At 34.7% G+C, this 26,123-nt stretch overlaps 1 protein-coding gene across 1 annotated transcript in view; it reads left to right on the top strand.

Annotated features, from left to right (window-relative positions):
- Positions 1-26,123, top strand: part of CPQ (carboxypeptidase Q) — a 634,822-nt gene that overhangs the window by 404,002 nt on the left and 204,697 nt on the right. Inside the window, exon 5 of the mRNA XM_074200426.1 lies at positions 7,488-7,599. Coding sequence (XP_074056527.1) covers positions 7,488-7,599 — 112 coding nt within the window. The remainder of the gene's footprint in view (positions 1-7,487; positions 7,600-26,123) is intronic.

A 26,123-nucleotide genomic window follows, 5' to 3' on the forward strand; every position in this document is an offset into this window, starting at 1 on the left:
TGAGTTATAGCAGAACTAAAACTCAACAGGTGTTTTGCACTATTATTGTGAAACACAGGAAGATGGGGATCAATAGGCTGCATGGTTATAGTGTGCATGGCTCAGGTTTGAAACAGGAAGGGTTATAACACCCATTCCAATCTGTGATAGGATTGAGGCTAAAGAATAATGGGATACCTACTCTCAAAAAAAAAATCTAGTTCTTATTCTTACTATACTTGTGAGCTTCACTGAATAATTCTGAATCTCAGTTTCCTAATTTTTAAAGCTATGCAATCCATGTTCTCCAAGAGTATAATTCTAGCAAGGAAGACATACAGGTGTTTGCATACATCTATATATGTGTTTATACACAGGATGTATGTGTTTATATATATATATATATATATGAATATGTGTATATATTACATTAAAGGTCATTTGAAGATGAAAGACCTCTAGGGGGATCAAGAAAGGCTATTTATAGAAAGTGGCACATGAGCTGAGTTTTGAAGAAAAATAGGGATTCTAAAAGATGGTAGTAATAAGAGAATGGATTCCAAGTATGAGGGACAACTATAGAGAAGCATCATGTGTAAAGAACAATATATAGATCTTTGCGTCCAGCTATTCCTATGAATTATAGAGAGTCACTGTAGTTTATGATTAGGGATTTAGGGTTGGGAGAGATATATGTACAATGAGAATGGAACTTTAAGGGAAAAATCACATTTTTGCTTATGTATAGCGTAGGTTGGAACAAAGAGATTTTTGAGGTAGAGGCCAAATAGGAAATTGTTGCAGTAATCTAGGTGAAAGGTGATGAGAATTTGAATTTGAGTGGTCATTTTGTAGGGGAGACCAGGGCACGGATATGAGAGATATTGTAGAATTAGAAACAAGAAGATTTGGCAACTGGTTGTTAGGTATATCTAATGAGAAGAATCAAGGTTAAAACCTAACACAACAAGATGTTGCTTGACCCAGTGGCTAGTTCTGAATTTAGAGACAGAAGACCTCAATTTGAATATTATGACATTAGCTGACACTAGACATATGTACATGGGGAAAGTCATTTAATATCTCTGGGATTAAAAAATCTCTCTGAGATTTCATTACTAAATTATAGATAGATAGTAAATATGCGTTGTTTGTCCTAGACTGCTGATTTTGCTTTAGATCACTTTGTCTCACCATATTATGTTGCATTCTTCATTTTTGTTGTTTTTATCGTACCATATACAAAACATACATCTGTTTGTATGTTATTGGTACATCTTTTTCAACTTATGCTTTCATCAACAGATAGAATTCCAGGTAGGAAATTTTCATCTACTACTGATACTTCTCTGTTACTTAAAGTCTTTGAGAATTCTCTGGAGCATGAAGAATGAAGTCACACTGCTACTATGTATTAGGGGCAAAGCTTGAACTCAGGGCTTTCTGAATCTAAAACCCAAAATCTAACCACTATAGCATACTGCCTGATTAATATACTTTAATTTATATAGCCATTTTTCTAACTGTTGGACAGAGATGTTTTCAGTCTTTTTTATATTAAAGAATAATGTGTAGCTAGTTTCTCTTTCACTTTTAATGACATCTTTAGATTTTTTTTCCAACAAATTCTTCCCCATTAAAATAGACTCTGTAACATGGAATCATAGGCCTCAGTAGGACCAGGCAAGGTCACCTTATTCTCTTAGTCATTTCTTTCCTTTCAGGTTTCTATTCTAAACATAAATTGATCCTATTTTAAAAATCCTGTAAGTAATAGACTTCCCTGTCTTTCAGTGTCATACAGTCCTATGATCAGCCACCTCCCTCTGGAAATATTTCTTTTTATAAAACCTAAATTCTTGTTGCTGTAGCTTAATCCCACTTTCCTTGTTCTTATTCTCAAATATTTGACATTTATAGAATACCCCCATCAAATTTAAAACCATTATTAGACTATCCTTCAGTCTGTTCCATCTAGAGGTTAAATAAGCTGAATTCTTTCATCTTTCCTTTTTCTTTATAGATCATAGACTTCAGCCTTTTACTGCTCTTGATTGTTAGGAATTTGAGGATTTCCCCTGAATTCAAGGAAATGTGTCATCACTTGAATTTCATACCATAAATAACCCTTTCTCACTTTCTGAAATGATCCAATTCAATATGATCGAAGTAATCAGTTTGATGGGAAAAAACAATCCTTGACACCTGGTTTCCCAATTTCTAGTCCATGATAGAAAGTATATATAAAATAATATGCTCCAATAAAATGTAAAATCCTCTGGTTTTCAAAACCACATCTTCATGACTTGCGCCTCCTCCCCCCTTCCAATCCTCTTACACTGCATATCCCAGCATGTATTTTATGGTTCAATAGCATTGATATCTTTTCTATTCCTCACACAAGACATTCCTTTTTCAACTCTAGGTATTTTCACTTGCTGACCCCCTTTCATGGGGATGCTCTCCGCCTGGCTTCCCAGGGCTTCCTTCAAATCTCAGCTAAGATCCTATTTCCCTCAGGAAACCTTTCCCAACTCCTTTTAATTCTAGTATCTTTCCTATTTTGATTATTTTATACTAACCTGTATATAGCTTATTTTTATTTGTCTGCAACAATAGATTATGAGCTACTTGAGCTTTTTTTCCCCTTTCTTTCTAGGTTCAGTTCTTAACACAAAGTCTGTAAGAGAGTAGGTGCTTAATAAATATTTATTGACTATCTGACTGATTGACATTGTTTAGCAAATAGTCTACTTATACATGGTGTGTCCAGGAGATCATAGTCATAGCTATAAATCTGCATAAGTAGCATAATTTGAGATGCAGAATATTAAAAACCACGTGTCAAAATCAGTTTATTATTTTTTTTAGGTTTTTGCAAGGCAATTGGGGTTAAGTGGCTTGCCCAAGGTCACACAGCTAGGTAATTATTTAAGTGTCTGAGACCGGATTTGAACCCAGGTACTCCTGACTCCAGGGCTGGTGCTTTATCCACTGCTCCACCTAGCCACCCCAAGATCAGTTCATTATTCAAAAGATAAGAATATAACCAAAGGAAGCATGTAAGCAACAAAATCCTATAAAGACTTTTTTTCAAGTATGTCTGGCATCATGCTACATGTGGTTTGGCAGAATGACCACAGTCAAGTTTGTGAGGTCCTAAGGTAGCGTGTGTTGGAAATAAAGAGCAAACATAAATGAGATTGGTAAGAAAGAGAGGGTCACACAGCTTGGGCCCTGACCAGAAGCAATGAGAGAAATGGGAATGATGATGAGAGGTTGGAGCCAGGAATCTCATAAATAGACTATAAGAGGTCCATAGGAGAAGGATAGAATCTCCTTTTTCTGTTCAGTTTTTGATGATTCTGGAGAAGGTGGTCCCATTCATTCTTTACTTGGTTATAAAAAGAATTTATATTTAAGTGAAGTAATGTATGCCTCCTAACAGACTTTACTGTGGAATTATGCAATGTTAGAACTGGATGAGACTTTAAATATCTTAATTCATTCACTTTATAGAAGAGCATGCTGAGGCTTATTGAGATAAAATGAATTTCTCTAGAATATATCATAAAATGAGTAAACTAGTTGTAGTGACAGCTCCCAAACTCAAACCTCATGGCACATTGTCTAGCACACTTTATTCTGCAACTCCCTGGTTTTCAATTACATCAGTGGAACTTTAAACTTTGAACAAAAGATATTAGATATTGTCTATTTTTTTAAAAGTCTAAACCCCTTTCAGTTGTTTCATGCATTTCTAAAATTGCAGAAAAGTGAGAGTACTTATCACATCCCATTAGAACAAAAACCTCTGTGTAATGAAAAGATTGACATGAATCATCAGATGGTCACCTATTTTCAGAAGTATTTCAGCGCACTAAAATTTCCATACAACAAAAGAATTTTAACAATTCCTTAAAATTTGTTATAATAATATTTTCCCTTTACTATGTTGAGAAGAGCCTATGAGGATTTAGATAGAATGAGAATATCCTATGCTTTATTTAGATTCATATGTCTCATTATTATGACTAGTTTTCTGGTGACTGACTCATATTAAAATCTGTGAACTCTAAATCTTTGTATGTGTCTTCTCATGTTTCCACTTGTTTGCTTGTTGTCTCCTTAACAAATTAAAATTCCACAGCCCTGCACTCATCTGTAACAAGATTCTGATCACTTTGATAATTTATATTGAATTCTAATCTTTTTCTCCTAGTCGGAACTCATTTCCAAGTTGGAGTCCTTTCAAATGCCCTTTTCATTATCTGTATCAGAATCCATTTAACTATATGAAAGAAGTTGCAAGTCTTGTTTATTGCATTTGTCTAGAATTAAATTTATAGGACAGCATTAATAAAATAATGCCTTTTCCCCTTAAGTATAAATCTCAAATATTTATAAAGTGCTTTATAGACAGTATTACAAAACCTCAGCCTTGAAAGGGACCCCTGAAACTATCTTGTCTTACCCATATCTTTCTAAGATGCCCTAAATGTCATGATCCATCCTTTGAAGACCTCAATGAGGGGAGACCATCACACCTCTTGAAGCAACCCATTCTTCATTCATTCTATGAATATTTATGAAACACATGCCACTAAGCTCTGGAGATAGAAGAGATAAGAGATGGTCCCTACCCTCAAAGATTCACAATCAAATTGGAGGAACCCATTCCACTTAAGAGGTTTTTCCTTATTTGAGGGCATATTTCTTATTTTAGAACATAACATTTTCCATAAAAATTCTAACTCTGGTTAATATTATGTTGATTTTATAATTGAGAAAACATATACTGAAATGTTTAGGGACATGACCATAGCTACTAAGTGTCAAAGCTGGGATTCAAACCCAGTCCTCTTTCCTCTTACATTTCTTATTATCTCCAGTATTTCTAGTTGTTATTCCACTGTTCAGGTGAACAATAATGCTATAGAAGTACCAAAGATAAAACTATGCCCATTGTTTCCTGAATCATTTATCCACATTTGACTATATTTCCATTTCCAATTTTATATTTAATAGTGAATAGTAATTGGATTTGGGGGAGGAAGACATTTTGTAAGACATTCAAAAAGTGTCATTTATTAATCATTATATTAAAGAAAGGTTGCAGGAAAAAAAGAATTAATTTTTCTTCTATTCTTTTTAAAAAAAAATCCTGACCTGGGGCGGCTAGGTGGCACAGTGGATAAAGCACCGGCCCTGGTCAGGAGTACCTGGGTTCAAATCCAGTCTCAGACACTTAATTACCTAGCTGTGTGATCTTGGGCAAGCCCCTTAACCCCATTTGCCTTGCAAAAACCAAATATAGAATCCTGATCGAAGTAAAAGTTCATTCAAAAAAGAAGTTAAACTTTTTTCCAATCCAGGATTTTATTTGTGACAGTTTTTAGTTGTGACAGTTCAGGGATTATAAGAGTTGAAAATGCCAATAGTTTAGAATATCTTCCCAAATGGGATTACACCATTTGTTGATTCAGAGTTTCCTCTTGTTGCAATATGTGTTCATTCTTTCCCCAGGGTCAAAGGAATCAGTCCATCTAGGTCAGCTCTGTAGCTATTTAGGGGAACAGTGTAATAGCCACATATGATTCCAAGGAAAAGGGGCTTTGGTTTTGTCTATGCAGGCAGAGACAAGAAAGGAAAGGAACTCAATTCCTTCTTTAAAAGCAGTCAATCAGGGTAATTCAATCTGAAAGGAGCTCCCTAGTCTTAATTATCCAGATAATTAACCCAACTCCACTTGGCAGTTGTTCAAAATTTATCCACCAAAAAAGAAAAAAAAAATAGTTCAGATAGAAACTTTATATCTTTTCTAAGAATAAACTGCTAATTTTAATATATATATATATATATATATATATATATTCTAAGAATAAACTGCTAATTTTAAAAACAAGCATGGTTATCTTAAAACTGCAGGGATTCTACCTTTAGAGGATATTATTTTCAGGTTTATTTAACAATAAATTAAATTTAACTATTATATTGATCCAAAGTCAGGAATACTTGGGTTTAAGACTTCCTTCCCCCAGACACTTGGTATCTCTGTGATCCTGAGAAAGTTACTACTTCTTTTACTTACTACTTCTTTTAGTGCCTCAATTTTCTGATTTGTAAAATGAGGGAGCTGGATTTGATCTCTTTTCAGAGTCCTTCATACTCTAATTTTTTTTTTGCATTATAGGAACATAGATTTAGAGCTAGGAGGGACTTTGGAAACTATTTAGTCCAACTCCCAAATATTTTTCCTTTTAAAAAAATTATTTTAATATATAGAATAAAACAGGCATTTACATAGCATAGTATACTAAAAAAGATGATTATATGTGAAATATACAATGAAATTGTCATATGAATTTCTCTTATTTTCTCTCCTATCTCCCCAAAGATGGCTATCATTAGACACAAATAAGTTTGTATGTATGAATGTGTATTTACATGTGGATATATGTACATATATATGAAAATATTCTATACATATTTTTATTTATCAGTTCTTTTTATAAATATAGATAGCATATTTCTTCATATGTCCTTTAAAGCTAATTTGGGTATTTATAATAATCAAAATAATTTATTGACTCAAAGTTGTTCTTAAAACAATATTGCTGATACTGTATACAATGTTGATTCTGCTCATTTCACTCTTCATTTCAAGCATCTTCAGGTTCTTCTAAAATCATTGAGTTCATCATTTCTTATAGCACAGTAGTATTCCATCACAATCATATATTTCAGCACGTTCATCCATTTTTCAAATGTTGATGAAGCCCAAAGTGCTTAGGCAACTTGCCCATGGTCAAATAGGTAACTAGTGAGAGATCTAGAATTAGAACCAAGGCTTTGATTTTAAATGGAGTGTTTCTTCTGCTATACCATGTTATCTTAATGAGTACCCTATATACCAATCAATCATCAAGAATTTATTAAGCACTGCTACAAATGACAGGCATTGGAATAAACTCTGGAAATATCTATATAGAAAATTTTAAAATCCTTGCTCACAAGAGAAATCAATAAGTCATTATTGAATGAAGGCAAGTGGTCATATGATCATAGATTCAAAGTGGAAAGAGGTTCAAGTATCAGAACTAGAGAGGGCCTCAGGGGCCCTCCCCTTCGTTTTAAAGATAGGGAAACAGATCCAGAGGACTTAAGTGAATACTCAGTGTCTCATAGCTAATATGTATCTTTGAAATGACTTAAATATAAATGTTCCTGATGCTAATTCATATCTATCTATCTATCTATCTATCTATCTATCTATCTATTTATCTATCTATATATCCATTATACCATGGGGGGAGGGGGTTGGAGGAAAGGTACCACAGGAGGTGGAGATTTGGCTTTGTAGATTCTCTTGTCTCTAATGTATTCAGAAACTTTCTCTTAAGACATTTAGAAAAGAGAATAATAAATCCAGATAATAAGTATCATTTTAAATTAGTTTCTTCTTTACACATTTAGTAAATCATTTTTTCTGTATTTGTATTTTCTAGGTTGTCCTGGTCAGTGGACATCTGGATAGCTGGGATGTTGGACAGGGAGCCCTGGATGATGGTAGTGGAGCATTTGTGTCATGGGAAGCCCTCTCTCTTATTAAAGATCTAGGTAAATATTTCCAAAGTTGTTTACTGAGGAGTAAACAATTCAAGAGTGGTAGGGTCTTTGTTGTTACATTGTTCATCAGTGTTTTAGCTCTAGGTACAATCCACGTGACTGAATATTGATTCCCTTGTGTTTGGAAAGCCTCCAAAGGGTCATGTGTTTCCCTGTCACTGGTTTCCTAGGAAAGAACTAATCAAATGCCTTTAAGAGCAAAGTGTTATTTAAATTGTATTCTAGGCACTAATGTACTACATTAGACTAATCATCATGGAAAATGAGCATGCCATTGTAAACAAAACAATCTCAGTCATTGTCTGTGGTTGACACTTTTGCTGGACTAATGATGAAGCTATGATTTCTCTGAAGGAAACTGGGGGGATTGTTAACCAGGAGTGTCTTGCTTGTCCTCATTCCCTCAAGTACCAGTTCAATTGTCAGAAAATTTTATGCTTTGGGGTTTTTTTTTTTTGGTTCAATTCTGGGCATGGAAGCAACATTTGCAATCACAGAGTTCAGAGAACAGCCAAAGTGCTGAGGGTGGCATCCATGAGTCACCCCAATGAAGCCAGTAAGACAGATTACAATACCCACCTCTGCTAAGTCTAGACTTGGGAGTTAGGAGGGAAGAACTGAACAATTGTATTCTAATGAGCACCTTTACAAGTAGAAGGCAGAGTTTCTACTGTGAGGGACAGAAGTGTTGGTTCTCCTGGGACTGAGAACTTTTCTGTTCTGCTAAAGAAATACTGCTGTAGTCATCTCCAGTGGGAGTTAGCTTTTGATTTTATTGGCTATGGTCTTTGAATCAGTATTCTACTATGTACCTCAGCACTGTGGGATTGCCTGAAGTTTTAATTGCTTCATTATTCTATAGGGAAGATCATGAGATCATTAATTCAGAGCTGGAAGAGACTGTTGACATCATTTAGTCCAACCCATTCATTTTACAGATAAAGAAACTGAGGTTTAAGGTGGTTAAGTACTTGCCTAGGGTTACATAGGTAGTTTTAGCCAGAGCTGGGATTTGAATCCAAGGTAATTTGTGTCAAATGCATTGCTCTTTCCAGTGCTTCAATGAAAAGGAAAATACTATTCACAGTATCACAGTCATTTCTGAATATGTATAATATATGGCACACACTTGTAGCTGAGGCATCCTTATATATGCTAACTAGTGTGATGGAAGCACTAATTAGCACTATGTTTCTCACTGCGTGAAATCAGACTTTATTAATCAAAGCACACATACACACAACTACCTAAGAACAAAGAACAAACCAACTTGAATCTTAGAGGTTAGGATAAGCAAGCATTTTTCCTACTGAACTCACAAAAAGGTTCCCTCCCTGCTCAGTTGGAGATTGCGTCTCCCTCCAAAGTGGCCATCTGGCAAGTTTCTGTCAGTCAATCAACATTTTCCTCAAATAAATATGAACTTTCTTAAATTTCAAGTTTAGGAACACAAGAGCCAGCCATAGTCAGTCACATCCCAGGAACAGTGAGTTGTTTATGCACCATTCTAAGTGGGTTTTTTTGTTGTTTTTTTGTTTTTTATGTTTTTTCAGGGAAAATGGGGTTAAGTGGCTTGCCCAAGGCCACACAGCTAGGTAATTATTAAATGTCTGAGACTGGATTTGAACTCAGGTACTCCTGACTCCAGGGCTGGTGCTTTATCCACTACGCCACTTAGCTGCCCCTAAGTGTTTTTTTTTAAACTAAATAATTTATTTGCTAATTTTCTTCATAAATTACCAGTAAAGTTATTTATAGTATTTTTTCATTGGTGGTCTCTCTTATCAAAGGTTCTACATATGTTTATCAATTGTTTAAGAAAACAGACATGTGATTTATTACTTCATATCACACAAGTGTTTATCTTACTATTGAAAAACAATTTATAAAAAAATAACTTAATCAAAAGAACCCAATCCCAAAATGGAAGCTTAAGATATAAAATTGACAAACTTATTACTATTATATATTAAAGTATTAAAATTTTTCCTCACCAAAATGTGACACTCCTTTTTGTCCTCCACAAATTGAACCCTCATCCCCCATATGACAGAAAGACAATTAAATGACTTCAATTTATTCAGTAACAGAATCTAATAGAAGGTATAATGTTCTGCTCCTCTAGTCTTCTGTCTCTCTAGTGAGATCTAAAAGGGAGGGAAGTTTCATTATTACTTCTCTGGGATTAAGATTAGCTATTACTAAGATTAGCTATTAGTTATTCAGCTGGGCTTCCTTTTATTGTTCATTAAAACATTATAGTTATTGTGAATATTTTTATTCTGGCTTTGCTTATTTAACACTGCTACAATTCACATAAATCTTCCTATGTTTATTGAAATTCTTTAAATGTGTCATTTTTATCATCCAATAATATTTTATTATAACTTAGTTATATGATTGGATCAGAGGTCATCTAGTACAACCTCTCATTTTATAAATGATAAACTGAGACACAGATAAATAACTTGTCCAAAGTCTCATAGGTGTTCAAAGTTGAGACTCAAATTCCAGTTTTCTGATTCTAAATCCAGTAATCTTTCTATTCTGCCTCAGTCAGTTACCATTTGTTGAGCACCTACTTTCCTCAACCTCCCCCTTCTTTGTTTCTATAAAAATGAAATTGTTATGAATACATATGTGTGTATATATGCATATATATATATATATATATATATATATATATTGGACCTTTGCTGCTGTCTTTAATCTCCCTGCAATATATATCTGGTAGTGGGATTGCTGGGTCAAAGGATATGAACAATTTAATTAATTTTATTGCTTAATCAGAACCCTATTCCAGAACAATTAAATAAATTCACAGTTCTACCAATCATGTATTGATGTGCTAAATTAAAATGTAAAATGTAGTAGGTGTGAGCAAAAGGTTTTCTCTAGATAAGAAATCATAGCATTATTCTATTGCATAAATTTACTTTTATTCTTAAGTGTAGGTATTTTGGACATGGTCATGATGCAAAGAAATACCACATGCCACATACTTATGCTTTAGAAAGAAGGGGTATGGCATATTGGGGTGTGGGGGGGGGAAGGTCTTGTGCTTATAATTTTATGGACACAGACAACTCTGCATAATGTAAATAAAAGTTTAGCCCTTGGGTGAAAAATAGGAAAGCTCCTAGTAAAGCTGAAATATATATATATATGACTTTTAAAAAAGAGTCCACATGGTTCCAGTAATTAATAAATAAAGGATTATATAGTAGAAGCAAAGCAAAATGTATTATTAGAGAAATGTATCATTGGAGAGACAGGTTAGTCATATGGAGAGAACATAGGATAACTGAGGATAATTAGCAGGTTCCATTGCATTGCCAAGAGACGTAGAGGAAGGACCATAGCAGGCTGAGTGGCTCTTCTAGGGCAGATCTGGATTACCAGATAGCAAGCTGCATAGGAAGGGCAGGTATAAATGGGCTGTATTGCATCATTGAAGAGTCCCTACACTGATGAGTCTACAGAGCCATCAAAACAGACTTACTGAAACATTGTTCTTCCACGTGGTCTCTCTGCCTTCAGTCTCCCCCCCTCTCTCCTTTACACTGTTCCTTGCTGGCCAAACTGTGTACTCAATAATTGCTCATACACAGTTCTGGTATTTTGATTTCCTGACTCACTTCTCTCTCACTATTCCTTGCTGGCCAACCTGTGCACTCAAATAATTGCTAGTACAGGGCTTTGTCTCCTGCTTTCCACAATCTGAGCACAGCTAATGCATTTGGGTACCTTTCTCATTATTACCTTGCACCTATCCTACTCTCCTTGAAATACTCTGAATATATCCTGTATTTTCCTGCCTCCATGCCTTTGCCTTCTTTAAATCTGTTAGGCATTCCATTTCTATTTGTTGAAATCTTACTCATTCTATAAGGCTCAATTACCATCTCCACCCCTGATCCCTTCAGACAGAATTGTCTTCTCCCTCCTATGAACTGTTTTTCATCCTTTATTTATACCTACCACATTCTCCTTTGCATTAATAGCTATGTTTTATCCATTTGCTATAAGATCTTTGATGAAAGTGACAGGATCATAGATTAAGAGTTGGGGAGACTTTGGAAGTCCAATTCTTTCATTTTGTAGATGAGGAAGCTGACTACTAGAGGAATTCAATGCTTTTTCCAGGGTCACACAGCTAGTAACTGAGAGAATTATAATCTGAATTTGGATCCTTTGAAAGTATTCTATCTTATTTATCTTCCATGCCACTTTGCAAGTAATAGATGTTAAAAATTATATGATGATTCAGTGAATGATGAGTAGATAATTGAGTGAATTTTCTGTATGGTTGGAGCAAGGTAGAGTCATATATGTATTTCATCAGTTTCAGAAAAACTGCCTCTGCCAATGGACTTTGGTAGCTCTTTTGTAATTGAAAATCTTATAGGATTGTCCAGGTCATTGAGAGATTAAATTGCTACACTAACCTTCAATTCAAATTCTGCTTCATAGTATATGTCAGAGGCATAATTTGAATCCCAGGCTAGCCCTTTTCCCATGATACCAAACTGACCCCTCTTTCCAGGGTAGTAGACTCATTTTCATGTAAAAGAAATTCATTTCAGTTTTTGTCTATGTTAAACATTTGTTCAATGTCTCCTGGCTTAATGTTAACTGAAATTAAAAAAAAAAAAAACTATGGGGAAAGTTTTTTGAGTCTTTACTTTCAAGCACAAGGGATTAACAGTGACTTTCCTTAAAAAGGCTGCTTTAAAGCTAGCCTGGACTTTCAAAATGATCAATTATCCCACTCCAGAAATCTGTGATGGGTTTTTCTATTATTGTTGTTATTATTCTTTTCAAAATCATAGTCACGGATTTCTATCTTTAGCTTGCTTTTCCTGTGTGTGTTCACATAACAGCTGAGCCCCTAACATGCTGAGAATCAAAAATCATTAATGAAGGAACTGATATAGCAGAATAAGAAACAGGATATGATTCTAGAGGGTAAGAAAGAGGCTCATAATTACACATAATAGCACATGGAACCAAGAATGTTTAATTGGTGAAATCTGGAAAATCCTTTGGGAAATACTTTCACCTAATATTTTCTTCTAAGAAAATGAGGAGTGGTTTTTTTTTTTTGTTTTGTTGTTGTTCCATGTATGCTATATTATAGAGCATGAATGTCAAAGGTCCTTGGTGGAGTTTGTATGAAGTGTTGATAAGTTATGATCTTGGTCTATTGGGATTTTTAAAAAACTGGGAATATTTTTCTAAGATCTCTGTTCTCCTTCCCTCTCTCCTCCCTTTCCCCACCCCTATTGCCTCACTCCCACCAGCCAGAAATTTGAACAATAGTCAACTAATCCAACTCCAAAGTTATTTGTGCTTTATCAGTGCACAAGCTCATCCCTGAATGACTGTAAACAAAAGGTTGTTTTCCATGCAGCTCTGCTAAGTACTTTTTGTGTGTGTTTGTAGTTTTTTGGATTTAAAGCTTAGTTTATTTTGATTCTCCTTGCCAGGAATGCTTTGGTGCCAATGGGCAAATCCTATGGCTAAAGATGTTTTGCTTCAACTTATTAATTTGTTACTCATAAAGTAAACATGCCTTCATCCATTCCCAAGGTTTTCCAGCTGAGCTATTTTTACCAAAGTCAGAACATTGAGATTATAGTTCTAAAAAGGTGAAAGAATGCATGCCATGTTAAAATTGCCACCTTTAAGTAGTCTTCACAGTTTGAGATATGTAAGAAATTTTGTTGTTTTGGGGAAGAAATGGGGAGAAGAATAATATCACTATGTTAGAAAGAAGGTGAAGAGATGACCTTTCTTGCACACAAAGCCTTGTGAGTCCCGCACAAAGTTTTTAAGAAAGTGGACATGAATCCTGTAGAGGGCTGTTCTAACTTTCCCTACCTTCTCAGAAACAATTCTATATAGGTTCATAGGAATGAAACTAATGGTTACTGATCCTTGACTGCAACAAGAGTTGAAAAGCTGGAATTGGAAGGTAGGAAAATCATGAAAAGTCTGGCAAGCTATTAGTGTAAAGTACTAGAGTATATCAATGAAATCATTTACTTGTTGTGATACATTTTTGAGCATTCTTCTCATATTCATGAACTTGCATCATTTCTCTTAGCGGATTAATCCAAGAGTGGAGGCCAAGTGTGGGGTATATTCTTCCACTTTGGGATAGTTCTCAGAGATTAAAATTTTAGAGAACTAAGGGTGGAGAGGTATTTTGAACTCTTGGAATAAAACTTTGTTTTACCTTATATTGGAACTGAACCCCAAAGGGAAATGCTGGAATTAACTATTGCCCTGAGGAACGATAAGGAGCCTAAGGAAATGCCAGTTATCTGGGAAAAGTTACCCGGAAGTATCTTTATATTTATCCTACTCCTGGGATAGATCTATCTGAGGATGTTAAGATCAATCCAAAATCCTTAGAAACAAATAGCTTAAAATCTAAAGTACATTTGACTGACTTTGTGGGATTGCGGGTTTTGTTTGTTTGTTTTTTCTATTCTAGTATTTGCGAAGTCATCTTTATAACATGAGGATTTATTAATGTTGATTTGGTTGAAACTTTTAATGATACAATCTATAGTCAGAAGAAAGAATGAATGCACTCAACATCACAAAACTTCACAGTTGAAAAGGGAAGGTAGTGGTCATCCAGTCAAATTATACTTGAACATGTCTAACATATACATCTGACCTTTGCTTAAAAATCATCAATGATAAGGAATCCACCATCTCTCAAGACAGCCATTTCACTTCTAGCTATTGCTCCTTGTTCTGATCTTTAGTTCTGGGTCGGGTCATGTGTGTTTTCTCTTCCATGTGACAATTTTACAATTATTTAGAAAGGTAATTTCTCCTAAATTGTGTGTGTTAGGACATACTCAAATGCCAATGTATCCAAGAATTACTTCCCTATTCCAGCTGAACTAAAAAAGACAAAAAACCTCAATGTCTTAAATTTTCATGTGACTCCAAATGATTCTGAGTTCAAGAGGAGATCATTTTTTCCTTGAGTTGATTAACTATCTTATGAAATCTCAGTCCTCTGACACTTAGCATTTATTCTCACTACTGGATTTTGTGTTCTGGGAAGAAGACAATAATCATTTTAAAAATCATTACCTTTCAATGGCATATCAATTCAGAGAACTTTCCAAGGGAACAAAAGGTTTTAAATAAAGCCAAGTCTCCCTAAATTCCTCACCATATTTTCCCTATTAACATAAGATTTATTGTTTTTTTTAATTTCCTTTCCTCATTTTAATTTTAATGTTTAGAAATTTATATTTGCTTTTGCTGAAAAGAACTTGTTACATAATAGACTAGATTTATATTTGTTGATTCCTGAATCATAAATATCAAAACCAACAAAGAAATTCATTCAGCAACTTTTTTCCTTTTAGTTTAGACATTTGCAACTCAAAAAAATATAGGATAGTGGTGATATGGAACATATTTTGTTTTGTTTTGTGGCTTCTTTTCAAGGGTTTATGAGATGAGTTGTCCATTTCTTGTTAAAATATTTTACTTCCTCTGGTGGCAAGTTATATAGCTTCTGTGTTTATCATAAGACTTGTGGTAGATACATATTTTCTCAGCTGGAAATTGCTGGGTTCCTTTGCTAGGAACTGGTTTGAACTCATAAGTTTTCTCCCTTTCATCAACACATTTAACATCATTGCCTTGTGAGCATAGAGATTTCCACTGTGTCTGCAAAAAGAAAAGGAAAAGAAAGAAAATATAGGAAATCCTTCTTGATAAATTTGTATGCCAAATATAGCAATGGCATGAACTAAGATTTACTTAAAATTAACCACATAGAACATGATTTAACTTTTAAATTAGATAAAGCAGATTCTCTTTCTAACGCTAGCCAATTTAAAACCTTTCTTCTACCATAGACAAAAGAATATATCTATAATAGATCTATTTATTTTATCTATGAACAAAAAAGTATTTTGTATGTGTAGAGTAAATCAAAAATCCTGCCTCTGGAACATATAGGATAGTGACCAACTTTTATGACTATGAAGAGAATTTATTTAGAAGGTGGGGAAAGGGTATATTTTAATTAAGAAAGTTAAGATTCAATTAGCACAAATGCCAGCAAGTTTAAGATATTTAAATTGTTAAGAGAAGTAATAATCTTCAGGATTTGTCTAAATCACCTTACCATTTACCATATTGCCTTTTGGAAGATTATTTTGACAAGAAGGATGATTAAATACTGGGTTACTATTGAAAGTAATGAGATTTCCTCCTATAAGGATTTAAAAAAAATTTTTAATATATTTTGCTCTTATATTTTCTTAATTTCCCTTATTTAAAGAGTCTATCTCTCAAGTAAAAAAAAAATAAAGAGAAAAGGGAGGGAAAACAGTTTAGCAAAATGAACCAAGTTTGCCCGTGTATCAAGAAAAGAAAAAGAAAGAGTTGCATTTCCTCTTCAGGTCTTCAAGGACAAACTTGGTCATTGTAATTACACAATGTTCGATTTTGTTTTTCTTTTTGCCCCTAATTATAGTTATGCATATGGTTTTCTTAGTTTTGTGTATTTTACTCTGCATCAATTCATCTAAGCCTTCCAGGCTTCTCTGAAATTTTCATATTCATAATTTCTATTAGCACAATATTTTTCTATTACATTTATGTACCACATTTTGCTTAGTCATTCTTCTGGAACCCATCTTGAAAACTGATTTTTATTTTTATATTTTGTTTTTTATTACTTACATTTCCCCTGTAATATTCCCCTTACCTGCTCAGAAACCAGCCTTAAAACCAAGATTTTTTTTAAAGAAAAAAAAATTAATAAAACCAAATGACACATTGGAAAAATCTGTTATTATAAGCAAAATTCCTCCCTTTGGACCCTGACCTCTACAAAGAAGCAAGTGGGTAGTGTCTTCTTACAACTCTCCTTTAAAGTGAAGTTTGATTATTATAATTTGGAACCATTCAGTTTTTATGGTTCTGTGGTTGTTTTCCTTTCCACTGATATTGTTGTAGTCATATTTATACATATATATGTGTGTATATATACACATATGCACATAAACACATATGTGTATGTAATATGTGATGATGTATATATGCATATATTTCCTATTACTTCATTGTATCCATTTGAATAAGTCTTCCCATGCTTCTCTGTATTCTTACAACAAAATAATATTTCATCACATTCATGTACCTCAATTTGTTTACCCATTCTTACTGTGGACCTTTAAAAATAGATTTTTATTATTAGAGAATGAAGAACAGAATTAGATGACTACACCAGGTACCAGATTGATTTGGTGATGCAGCAAGAAATGACATAATGAGGCTCTGGGGAGCCTAAGCCATGAACATTAGTCAGGATAGAGATCTGAACTAAGCTATTCTTTATGAATTATAGCCTACACGTTCCAGGTTAGATTCTCTGGACCATGCTATTGAAAGTGAAGCTGTCTTCTTTCGCTGAACATGTCAAAAGATCAATAGCTATATATTTCCTAGTGAACTCTAAAATCCATTGATCATGTACTTAATTAAGTGCCTACTAGGTGCTAGGCACTGCTCTGGTACTAGGGATGCAAGGGCAAAAGATTAAACCAAGTCCCTATTCAAGATAAGTTCAATATCCCATTGAGCAACAAATACCTATTTAAGTATATCCATGCTAAATATTAAGTGAATAAATTACAAATGTAAATAAAGACAAGCTAGTTTGGAGGGAGGACCCTAGCAACTGGGGGACTCAGGAAAGGTTTTATGCTTGATCATTATAAGGAAGGAATTCTTTGAAGCAGAGAGAAGGAGGATATGTACTTTCCCCAGAAGCCCTCTTGCCCTGCCTCTGAGTTCATCTGGGGCTGTGGTCTGTGGTGACTTTTAGACTTCATCCAAAATCTACTGCATTCATATAATTGAAACTAAAAACTGAGGTCTGCTCACCAGGACAGGGAGGTTTGAATAAGAAAATGAATTCTGAGGTCCCCTTGGTCCTGTAGTCATCCCTCCATTCTGGCCTTTTTGTGGCTAGTTTTATTTTAAAAGTGGTCCTTGAAAATTGAGTGGAATTCTACTTTGTGTGGCTCCTCAGATTCACCAACAAACTTTTGCTCTTTGCTGAAGGAAAGATCAAGTAAGGAAAAAGTACCTACTAGAAAAATTAAAGGGACCTTATAAAGGATGTCACGATGGTAAGGTGGAATAAGCACTGTGTCTGAAATCAAAAGTCCTGAGTTCAAATTATCATACCTTTGATCTTTACTACCTGTGGGAATTTGGACAATGGATCAAGAAACATTGTTTAAGTACCTACTATGTGATAGGACAAAGGACAAAAGAAATGATACAATTCCTACTTGCAATGAGCTTACCTCAGTTTCTTACTTGTAAAATGAGGGAGATGGACTGACTTCTGAGCTGTCCTCCAACTATTATTCAATGTTATTTAATACAACAATTTTAATCTATATCAGTTCTTAATATCATTTATTTTTTCTAATATTTGATCACTCTATTTTGATATAATTGATTTTCTTTATAATCTCATGTATTTTATGCATTTAAAAACATTTTTCTAAAAAGAGAGCCAGAGGTTTTGCTAAGAGTCTATGATCCAAAAAAAAGTTTTGGACTCCTACATAATGGAATGTAATTTGCCAAATATATGCCCTATCCTAAATTTCAGCCCCAGACCTAACCCTTTTCCTTCAGCTTCTATACCTTCCCTAAAATATTACCTTGTGTTTTTTCACATGTATTTGATCCTACTAGCCTATTTTGTTTATAATTATAGCCTTACCTATTATCTTTCCCAAAGGAATACAATCTCCTCCTGGGAACAAACTGTTTCATTTCTTTCTTTGCATACTAAAGAATTTAGACTCTTAAATGCTTATTGATTGATTGACTGATGGATTGAAACTCCTGTTGAAGATTTTTACCAGCAACCTATGACTGCAATTCATTGCTTAGACAGTGGGACTTCTAACAGTGAGCCCAACCTCAGTGTCAAGCTCCCATTAACTCAGCCTCTGTACCATAGCCCATTGGGCTAGTTCAGCTTAGCCAGATCCTCCTCAACATTGTTTAATAAGTCCTTAGAAACAACCTTCCTACATAACTTTAGGACTTACAACATATCAAAGAATAGTTAGAAGGGTCCTGTGGTTAATCTAGTCCAGTCTTCTCCTCTTACAGATCAGGAAACTGAGTCTGTCCACAATCATAGACTGCTTCATTTCTAAATTGCTATATTTAATTATCCTTTTCCTCATTGAGGAAGAATGGTGACTGTCTTCTCTCTTTAGGAAGAGAAAAGGGATAGACATATGATTTCATTGGTTCAGAGACCTCTAGGATATAGAAACTCCTCCACTAATGTAGGGTGGCACATTCTCTAAAGATTAGACTTTTAATATGTCACTGGAAGAGCACTGGATGTTTGGGTTACTTGCCACAATTAATTACCTGAAGCCCAAGCTTCCTGGGTGAGAACTCTCTCTCTCTCTCTCTCTCTCTCTCTCTCTCTCTCTCTCTCTCTCTCTCTCTCTCCCCATAATTCAAGAGCCTCAGTAGCTAATGAATGGTTATTGTTTTTAGTCATTTTCCAGTCATGACCAACTCATCATGACCCCTTTTTTGAAGTTTCCTTGGCAAAAATACTGGAGGAGTGGGGAGGGGGGCAATTAGGTGGCACAGTAGTCAGAACCCCAACTCTGGAGTCAAGGAGACCCAAGTTAAAATCCAGCCTCAGACACTTAATACTAACAGTGTGATCTTGGGCAAGTCACTTCATTCCATTGTCTCACAAAAACAAAATCAAAACAAAATACTGGAATAGTTACCATTTCCTTCTCTGTCTCAGTTTACAGATAAGAAAACTGAGGCAAGCAAGGATTAAATGTCTCAACCAGAATTATCCAATTAATAAGTGTCTGAGTTCAAATTTGAACTCTGGCCTTCCTGATTCCAAATTCATCATTCTATTCATTGCACCACCTAGTTGCCCCACAGTTAGGAAGACCTGAGTCCAAATCCAACCAATCTACTTAACTTTGGATAGGGAACTTAATTTCTGCTTCCCTCAGTTTCCTCCATAAAATGGAAATGATAATAATAACACCTACCTCTCAGTGCTGATGCTATTTACAAAGTATCTACAATTCCTGGTACATAGTAAGCACTATATAACTTCAAGCTATTATTATTACTTATTGCCTTTTTTTTTCATGGCCACTTACCTGCTCTGTTCCCTGACCTCTCTATATAATTATAAGCACAAACTTACATTATTTATGAACAAAGAAAATAATGGTATAGGAAAGAACTACTCAGGGCCATTTGTTTATTCAAAAGTTAATTGTTTTAAATAAATGTCACAAAAAAAGAGATTAAGAGATGGGATAAAGAAAACAGAGCCCTTGTATCCCCTCTGCTCACCTTATTCCCAATGAACCAATACCTGAATGGCTTTCTGTTTTTAACATAGTCAAAAGCCACAAATTTTAAGGCAATGCCACTGAAAATGTTCATGCCAGACCACTGATCATAGCCAACAGTATTTGTGTTATTGCTCCTTCGTTAAAATAAATGCATCTTTTAAAAAGAATACAATTTAGGGGTGGCTAGGTGGCACAGTGTATAGAGCACTAGCCCTGGAGTCAAGAGTACCTGAGTTCAAATCTGGCATCAAACACTTAATAATTACCTAACTGTGTGGCCTTGGGCAAGCCACTTAACCCCATTGCCTTGCAAAAAAAACCCCAACTAAATCAAAAAAAGAATACAATTTAAAATGTAACTGAAAACTAGTGTTATTATCTTGATTAATATGAAAATGCAAGCCAGGAAATGCTTCAAAGACACTATTTGTTGTCAGCACTGCAGTCCAGACATTGGTTTATATAGCCCTTTCTACATTACCTTGTTTTCTGTAGTCCCTTAGAAGTGGAGCAAGATTTTACTGATTCTGGAATTATTTCTATTCTGTTACTATAGTGAGTAATTTCATCTCTTATAATTGAGGAATTTTCTATCAAGCCATGCAAATGGCATTTTTAACCTACAATGAAGAGTTGATAGTGGTTTTCATTTAATTCTGCATGGTTTAAGTAATTTGGAGCAGAGCTTTTGGTAAAAGCTATGAAACAAGCAGTAACTTAATAAAAGGTCTGGGCTCAGAGTTGCCTTTTATTTTGAACATCAATTTCAATTGTATTGTCTCCTTGTTCTCTGGTAGACTTTATGAGCATGATTTCAGTTGCGACCAACTGTTCATGACCCCCATATCGAGTTTTCTTGGCAGAGATACAGATGCTACTTCCTTCTCTGACTCATTCTACAGATGAGGAAACTGAGGCAAACAGAGTGAAGTGATTTGCTTGGGTCACACAGCTATCAAATGGTTGAGACTGATTTGAACTCAGATCCTGTCTCTAGACCCAATACTCTATCCACTGAGCTATCTAACATATCAAACATGATGCAACTGTTGCAGAAGAGATATAAGAAGTTAAGCAAGGCAATGAGTAAAGTTAGGTGGATTCAGAGTTGGACCTAAAAAAAACTGCTTTCATGATTAATTACGTTAGTTTAGATTGTAAACTCCTTTAGGACAGAGAATGTTGTTTGCTTTTCTTTGTATCTCCAAAGTTTAGCCTTGTGTTTAACATGTAATAAATGTAATAAAGCATTGATGCATTGAATTTAGAAAATGATATCCAATGAAGTGCCCTTGGAATCTAAGTAAACATATAGCTGGCATCGTTATTCAATTTGGGTGATAAGAAGGTATAAGGAACAAAGCAGATAAGTTGATTTTCTTTTCTTTTCTTTTTTGAAAACATTCTCAAAGTATTCACTCAACAGTGGGCTTAATGGGTCAAAGGGATGATTTTTTTTACTTTCATTGCACACTGCTATATCAATCTCCCAAAAGATTTCATAAATTTGCTTTTTTTTGTCAAGAAGAATGAATATTCTTGTTTGTACACAAGTCCATAGCTTGATCATTGGGTTTTCTGTTTTTAATTATTTTTGTCAAATTCTTCATGTGAGGTGATATCTCAAATTTGTTTAACTGATATCTCTTTGATGGTTAGTGTTGAATATTTTTCAAGTCAACAGTCTTTATTTCCTCTTTGAAAATTGTTTGCTCATAATCCTTCTTCCCTCCATTTTTTAGTCTTTACCCAATTCAGTAAATTATTATCATCAAATTTATAAAAATGCAAGCTGTCCCCAAATTGATAAATGGTCAAAGGATATGTTCAGACAGTTTTCAGAAGAAGAAATCAAAATTAACCAGCAATCATATAAGAAAATTCTCTAAATTAGAGAATTACAAATTAAAATAAATCTGAGATATCACTTCACACTTATCATGCTGTATAACATGATATAGAAGGAAAATGACAAATTTTGGAGGAGTTGTGGGATGAAAGGAACAGTAATGCTCTATTGATACAATTGTGAACTAGTCCAATCTTTCTGGAAAACAATTTGGAACTAAGTCCGAAAGGCTATAAATTTGTGCATACCCTTTGACCCAGCAACGCCAGTACTAGCTCTGTTTTCCAAATAGAGTAAAGAAAAAGGAAAAAGGTTCTATTTGTAAGTACATGTGTATATATATGTATATATATACACATATATATATATATATATACATATATATACATACATACATATGTTTTGTGTGTGTGTGAGTGAGGTATTTGGCAAAGATAATTAAAAGCATAAAACCCAATGTTTTAGGGGTGGACTTGTGTACAAATTGGAATATTCATTCTTCCCTGATAAAAAATGGTAACTTATGGAAATTTTTTAGAAGTTATTATGCTAGTATGCAATTAAAATTAAAAAATAATTATAACTTTGACCCGCTAAGTTCAATGTTGTGAATACTCTGAAAATGTTCTAAAAAAAATCAAAAACATCTTTTGTCCCTTTTACCTATCATCCCCAAATTGAATAAATTGATTAGGAGTGATATGTCTATCCATTTGGATATACATATGTGTGTATGTATATGTTTGTGTGTGTGTGGAGCACATATTGGGCATAAAAATATGACATATTTATGCTGTCAAAAAATTAGAAACTAAGGGGGTGCTCGTCAATTAAGGAATATTTAAATAAGTTGTGGCTTATGATTGTGATGGAATACTATTGTGCTATAAGAAACAATGAGCAAGATGATTTAGAAACACCTGGGAACACTTATATGAACTAAAACAAAGTTAGAAGAAACAGTAGATTATTCCTCACAGTAATAGTAATATTGTAAGGTTGATCCACTGTGAAAGCCTTAGCTACTTTGATCAAGACAGTGATCCAATACAGTTACAAAGACCATAATAAAAAATGCTTTCCACCAGAGAGATGAACTGTGCAGATTGAACCATTCTTTTAAAAATTTCATTTTTTTCTTTTGTGTGTATATCTTTTGCAATGGATCTAATTGGGAATATTTTTACATGACTTTACAGGTATAACTAATAGTATATTACTTACCTTCTCAAAGGATAGGGAGGGGCAGGAGGGAGAGAATTTGGAACTCAAAATTTTTAAAAATGAATATCAAAGGATTTTTGCATGTAATGAAAAGTATTTAATGAAATAAAATATGTTAAAAATAAACCAGTGTCATCTCTTCTTAAGTCTCCTATGATCACCTCTATGCCTATGTCCTTCCATTATAACCACATTACTAATTCCTTGGGTCATCCCCCACCATCTGCTTTTTCTGTTACTATTGCAGAATCTTTGATCATGGCTAGAAGAAGTCACAAAATCATATTAAACTGCATGCTTTTTAAGAACAAGGACAATCTTTTCCCTTGGTTTCTTTTTTTTTCTTTTTTTTTTCTTTTTTTTTCTTTTTTTTTTCTTTTTTAAAGTTTTTGCAAGGCAGATGGGGTTAAGTGGCTTGCCCAAGGCCACACAGCTAGGTAATTATTAAGTGTCTGAGACCGATTTGAACCTAGGTACTCCTGACTCCAAAGCCTATGCTTTATCCACTGCACCACCTAGCCGCCCCCTCCCTTGTTTTCTATCATAATATTTAGTATAGTTCCTTGCACATGATAGGATTTAATAAATCTTTACTGACTCACTAAGTGACAAACTGGATCTAATAAAAATTCATGCTACTTCATTTCAACCTGGCCTTCACTTCTACAAAATAATCTTATTCTTTTCCTCCTTCATTCCCCTAACAAAGCCCTCACAGTGGCTTCTCCTAATCTTATCTCTCTCCCCAAGCTCCAAACTAGCTAACACTTCTGACTTAGTGAATGACACCTACTTTATTTTATATTTTTATTTTGCAAGGCAATGGGGTTAAGTGGCTTGCCCAAGGCCACACAGCTAGGTAATTATTGTCTGAGGCTGGATTTGAACTCAGGTACTCCTGACTCCAGGGCTGGTGTTCTATCCACTGTGCCACCTAGGTGCCCCAGAATGACACCCACTTTACTGTGATGTCACAGCCTACTCCTCTTCCCCTGCCCCACCCCCACAACCTAGCTCCCTGTTCACAATCCGAAAATCTCTTAAGGCTTTTTCTATTTTTTGTGTCCTAGGATTAGAGCAGGGTGGGGAAATGTCATTTGGTCTGGCCCTGAGGGTAGGACTCAAAATTCAATCAATATAGAAGCTTTATAGGGATGAATTAATTAATTTTTTGATCAAATATAGCAGGCTAATTTTTTAAGTTGATATTTTTTGTATGGTCAGAGAATGATATAAATTTCCAAATAGCCCTTGGCAGAAAAAAAAGTTTCTCCACCTTGTATTTACAGGATAAGGTTGTCCTCTGTGACAAAGTTGACCTTTCTACATGTGTCTTTGAGTCCATTCCCTCTAATCTTCCCAGGAGCTTACCCCACTCACTAGTGCTTAGCAGTGCTTGGCACGTAGTAAATACTTGGTAATTTCTAGTTGGCTGAGTATATGATCTTTTCTCCTTTTCTTTTCAAAGTCTTACTATTTGCATGCATCTCTTCCTTTGCTTTTACCATACTCTAGCTTCCTCTTTCAAAGAGTTTTCCTCCTTGACCTTCTCATTGCCTTAAGCAGTCATCTTGATTCTCTATTCTCCTTCACTGATGAACTTGTATAAAGGGGAATAATCTAAGTCTTCATCTTCCATGTTCTTCATGTAACATTTGATCCTGTCAACAAACTAGTCTTCACTTCTATTTTTTTTTCTCTTAATTAAATTCCTTCTAGTGGACTCCAAGTTCTTTGAAGGAAGATGATATTCATCTTTGAAACCTCAAAACAGAGGAGAACTATAGGAGGACAGTTGCTTGAGGGTAGGAGACAGACTGTCCTCTAAGTGGGTAGGAAGATTGATATATATATAGATACTGGAAACTTGAAAAATGTCAGTATTCCTCTTTTAGGCAGAAATGAATCCTTCAAAATATGACTGAATGTTTTGCAAATCCTGAATCAACAAAAACATGTGTGTCTCCTTCCCCCTTTTTACCTCTGTTGCCCCTGTTATTTCATCCATTAAGTAAGAAAGTGTTTCAGTCAAATAAATTGAATTTATCAAGCAATAACTGTATTAGGCACTCTGCTATGCTTTGGGGAGCTAAAGATGGGCAAACATACTATCTCTGACCTCAAGGAGCTAATATTCTAATGGGGGAATGACATTTACATTTAAGATCTATAAATGAAAGGTAATCTCAGAGGAGGTCACTAACTGTGGTTTGGGAAGTATTGGAATGGGAAAAACCTCCTGGGACTTGAGCTGAGTCTTGAAATAGAGAAAATGGGAAGTAGAGTGAAAGAAGTAAAGCATTCCAGGCATGGGAGATAGCCAGTGGAAAGGCATAAAGCCTGGAGTAGGATGAATGTAGAATGTTCTCTTTCCTCACCAGAAGGCTGAGTTGATTCTCAAAGAGCTAATCCTAGATCTGTGTCAGCTCATGAGCAGAGTATTCACACAAATTATTCAAGGGAATGATACTGAAATCATTTTGCAAATTCCCAAAGTTCTATACCATTGTAATGCATTATTGTTATTATTAATATTGTTACTGTTATTGTTTTATGATGTTGTTTTTGTAACTCCATTAAGAACAGACTTCTCTGCCTGTCCTTCAGATTTGTAACAGTGTTTTTCTGGGGATACCATGGTTAAATCTAGAAATGATAGATAATGTGTAATAATGATTCACAAGAATATTTCCAACTGTGTTGATATGTGACAACTCTCTGTGAAGGGAACTATAGATAGGTTTGAGGAATATTTTTGAAAGTATATGGGAGGGGCTGCTAGGTGGCGCAGTAAATAGAGCGCCGGCCTTGGAGTCAGGAGTACCTGGGTTCAAATCCGACCTCAGACACTTAAAATTACCTAGCTGTGTGGCCTTGGGCAAGCCACTTAACCCCATTGCCTTGAGGGAAAAAAAAAGAAATTAAAAAAATTAAGATTTGAAAGTATATGGGGAGGGAGTACTGAGTTATCAACCATAAGGAAGGGATCTTGAAAAATCACGTTCCAA

Source organism: Macrotis lagotis, chromosome X (genome assembly GCF_037893015.1).
Source record: "Macrotis lagotis isolate mMagLag1 chromosome X, bilby.v1.9.chrom.fasta, whole genome shotgun sequence".
NCBI classification, from domain to species: Eukaryota; Metazoa; Chordata; class Mammalia; order Peramelemorphia; family Peramelidae; genus Macrotis; species Macrotis lagotis.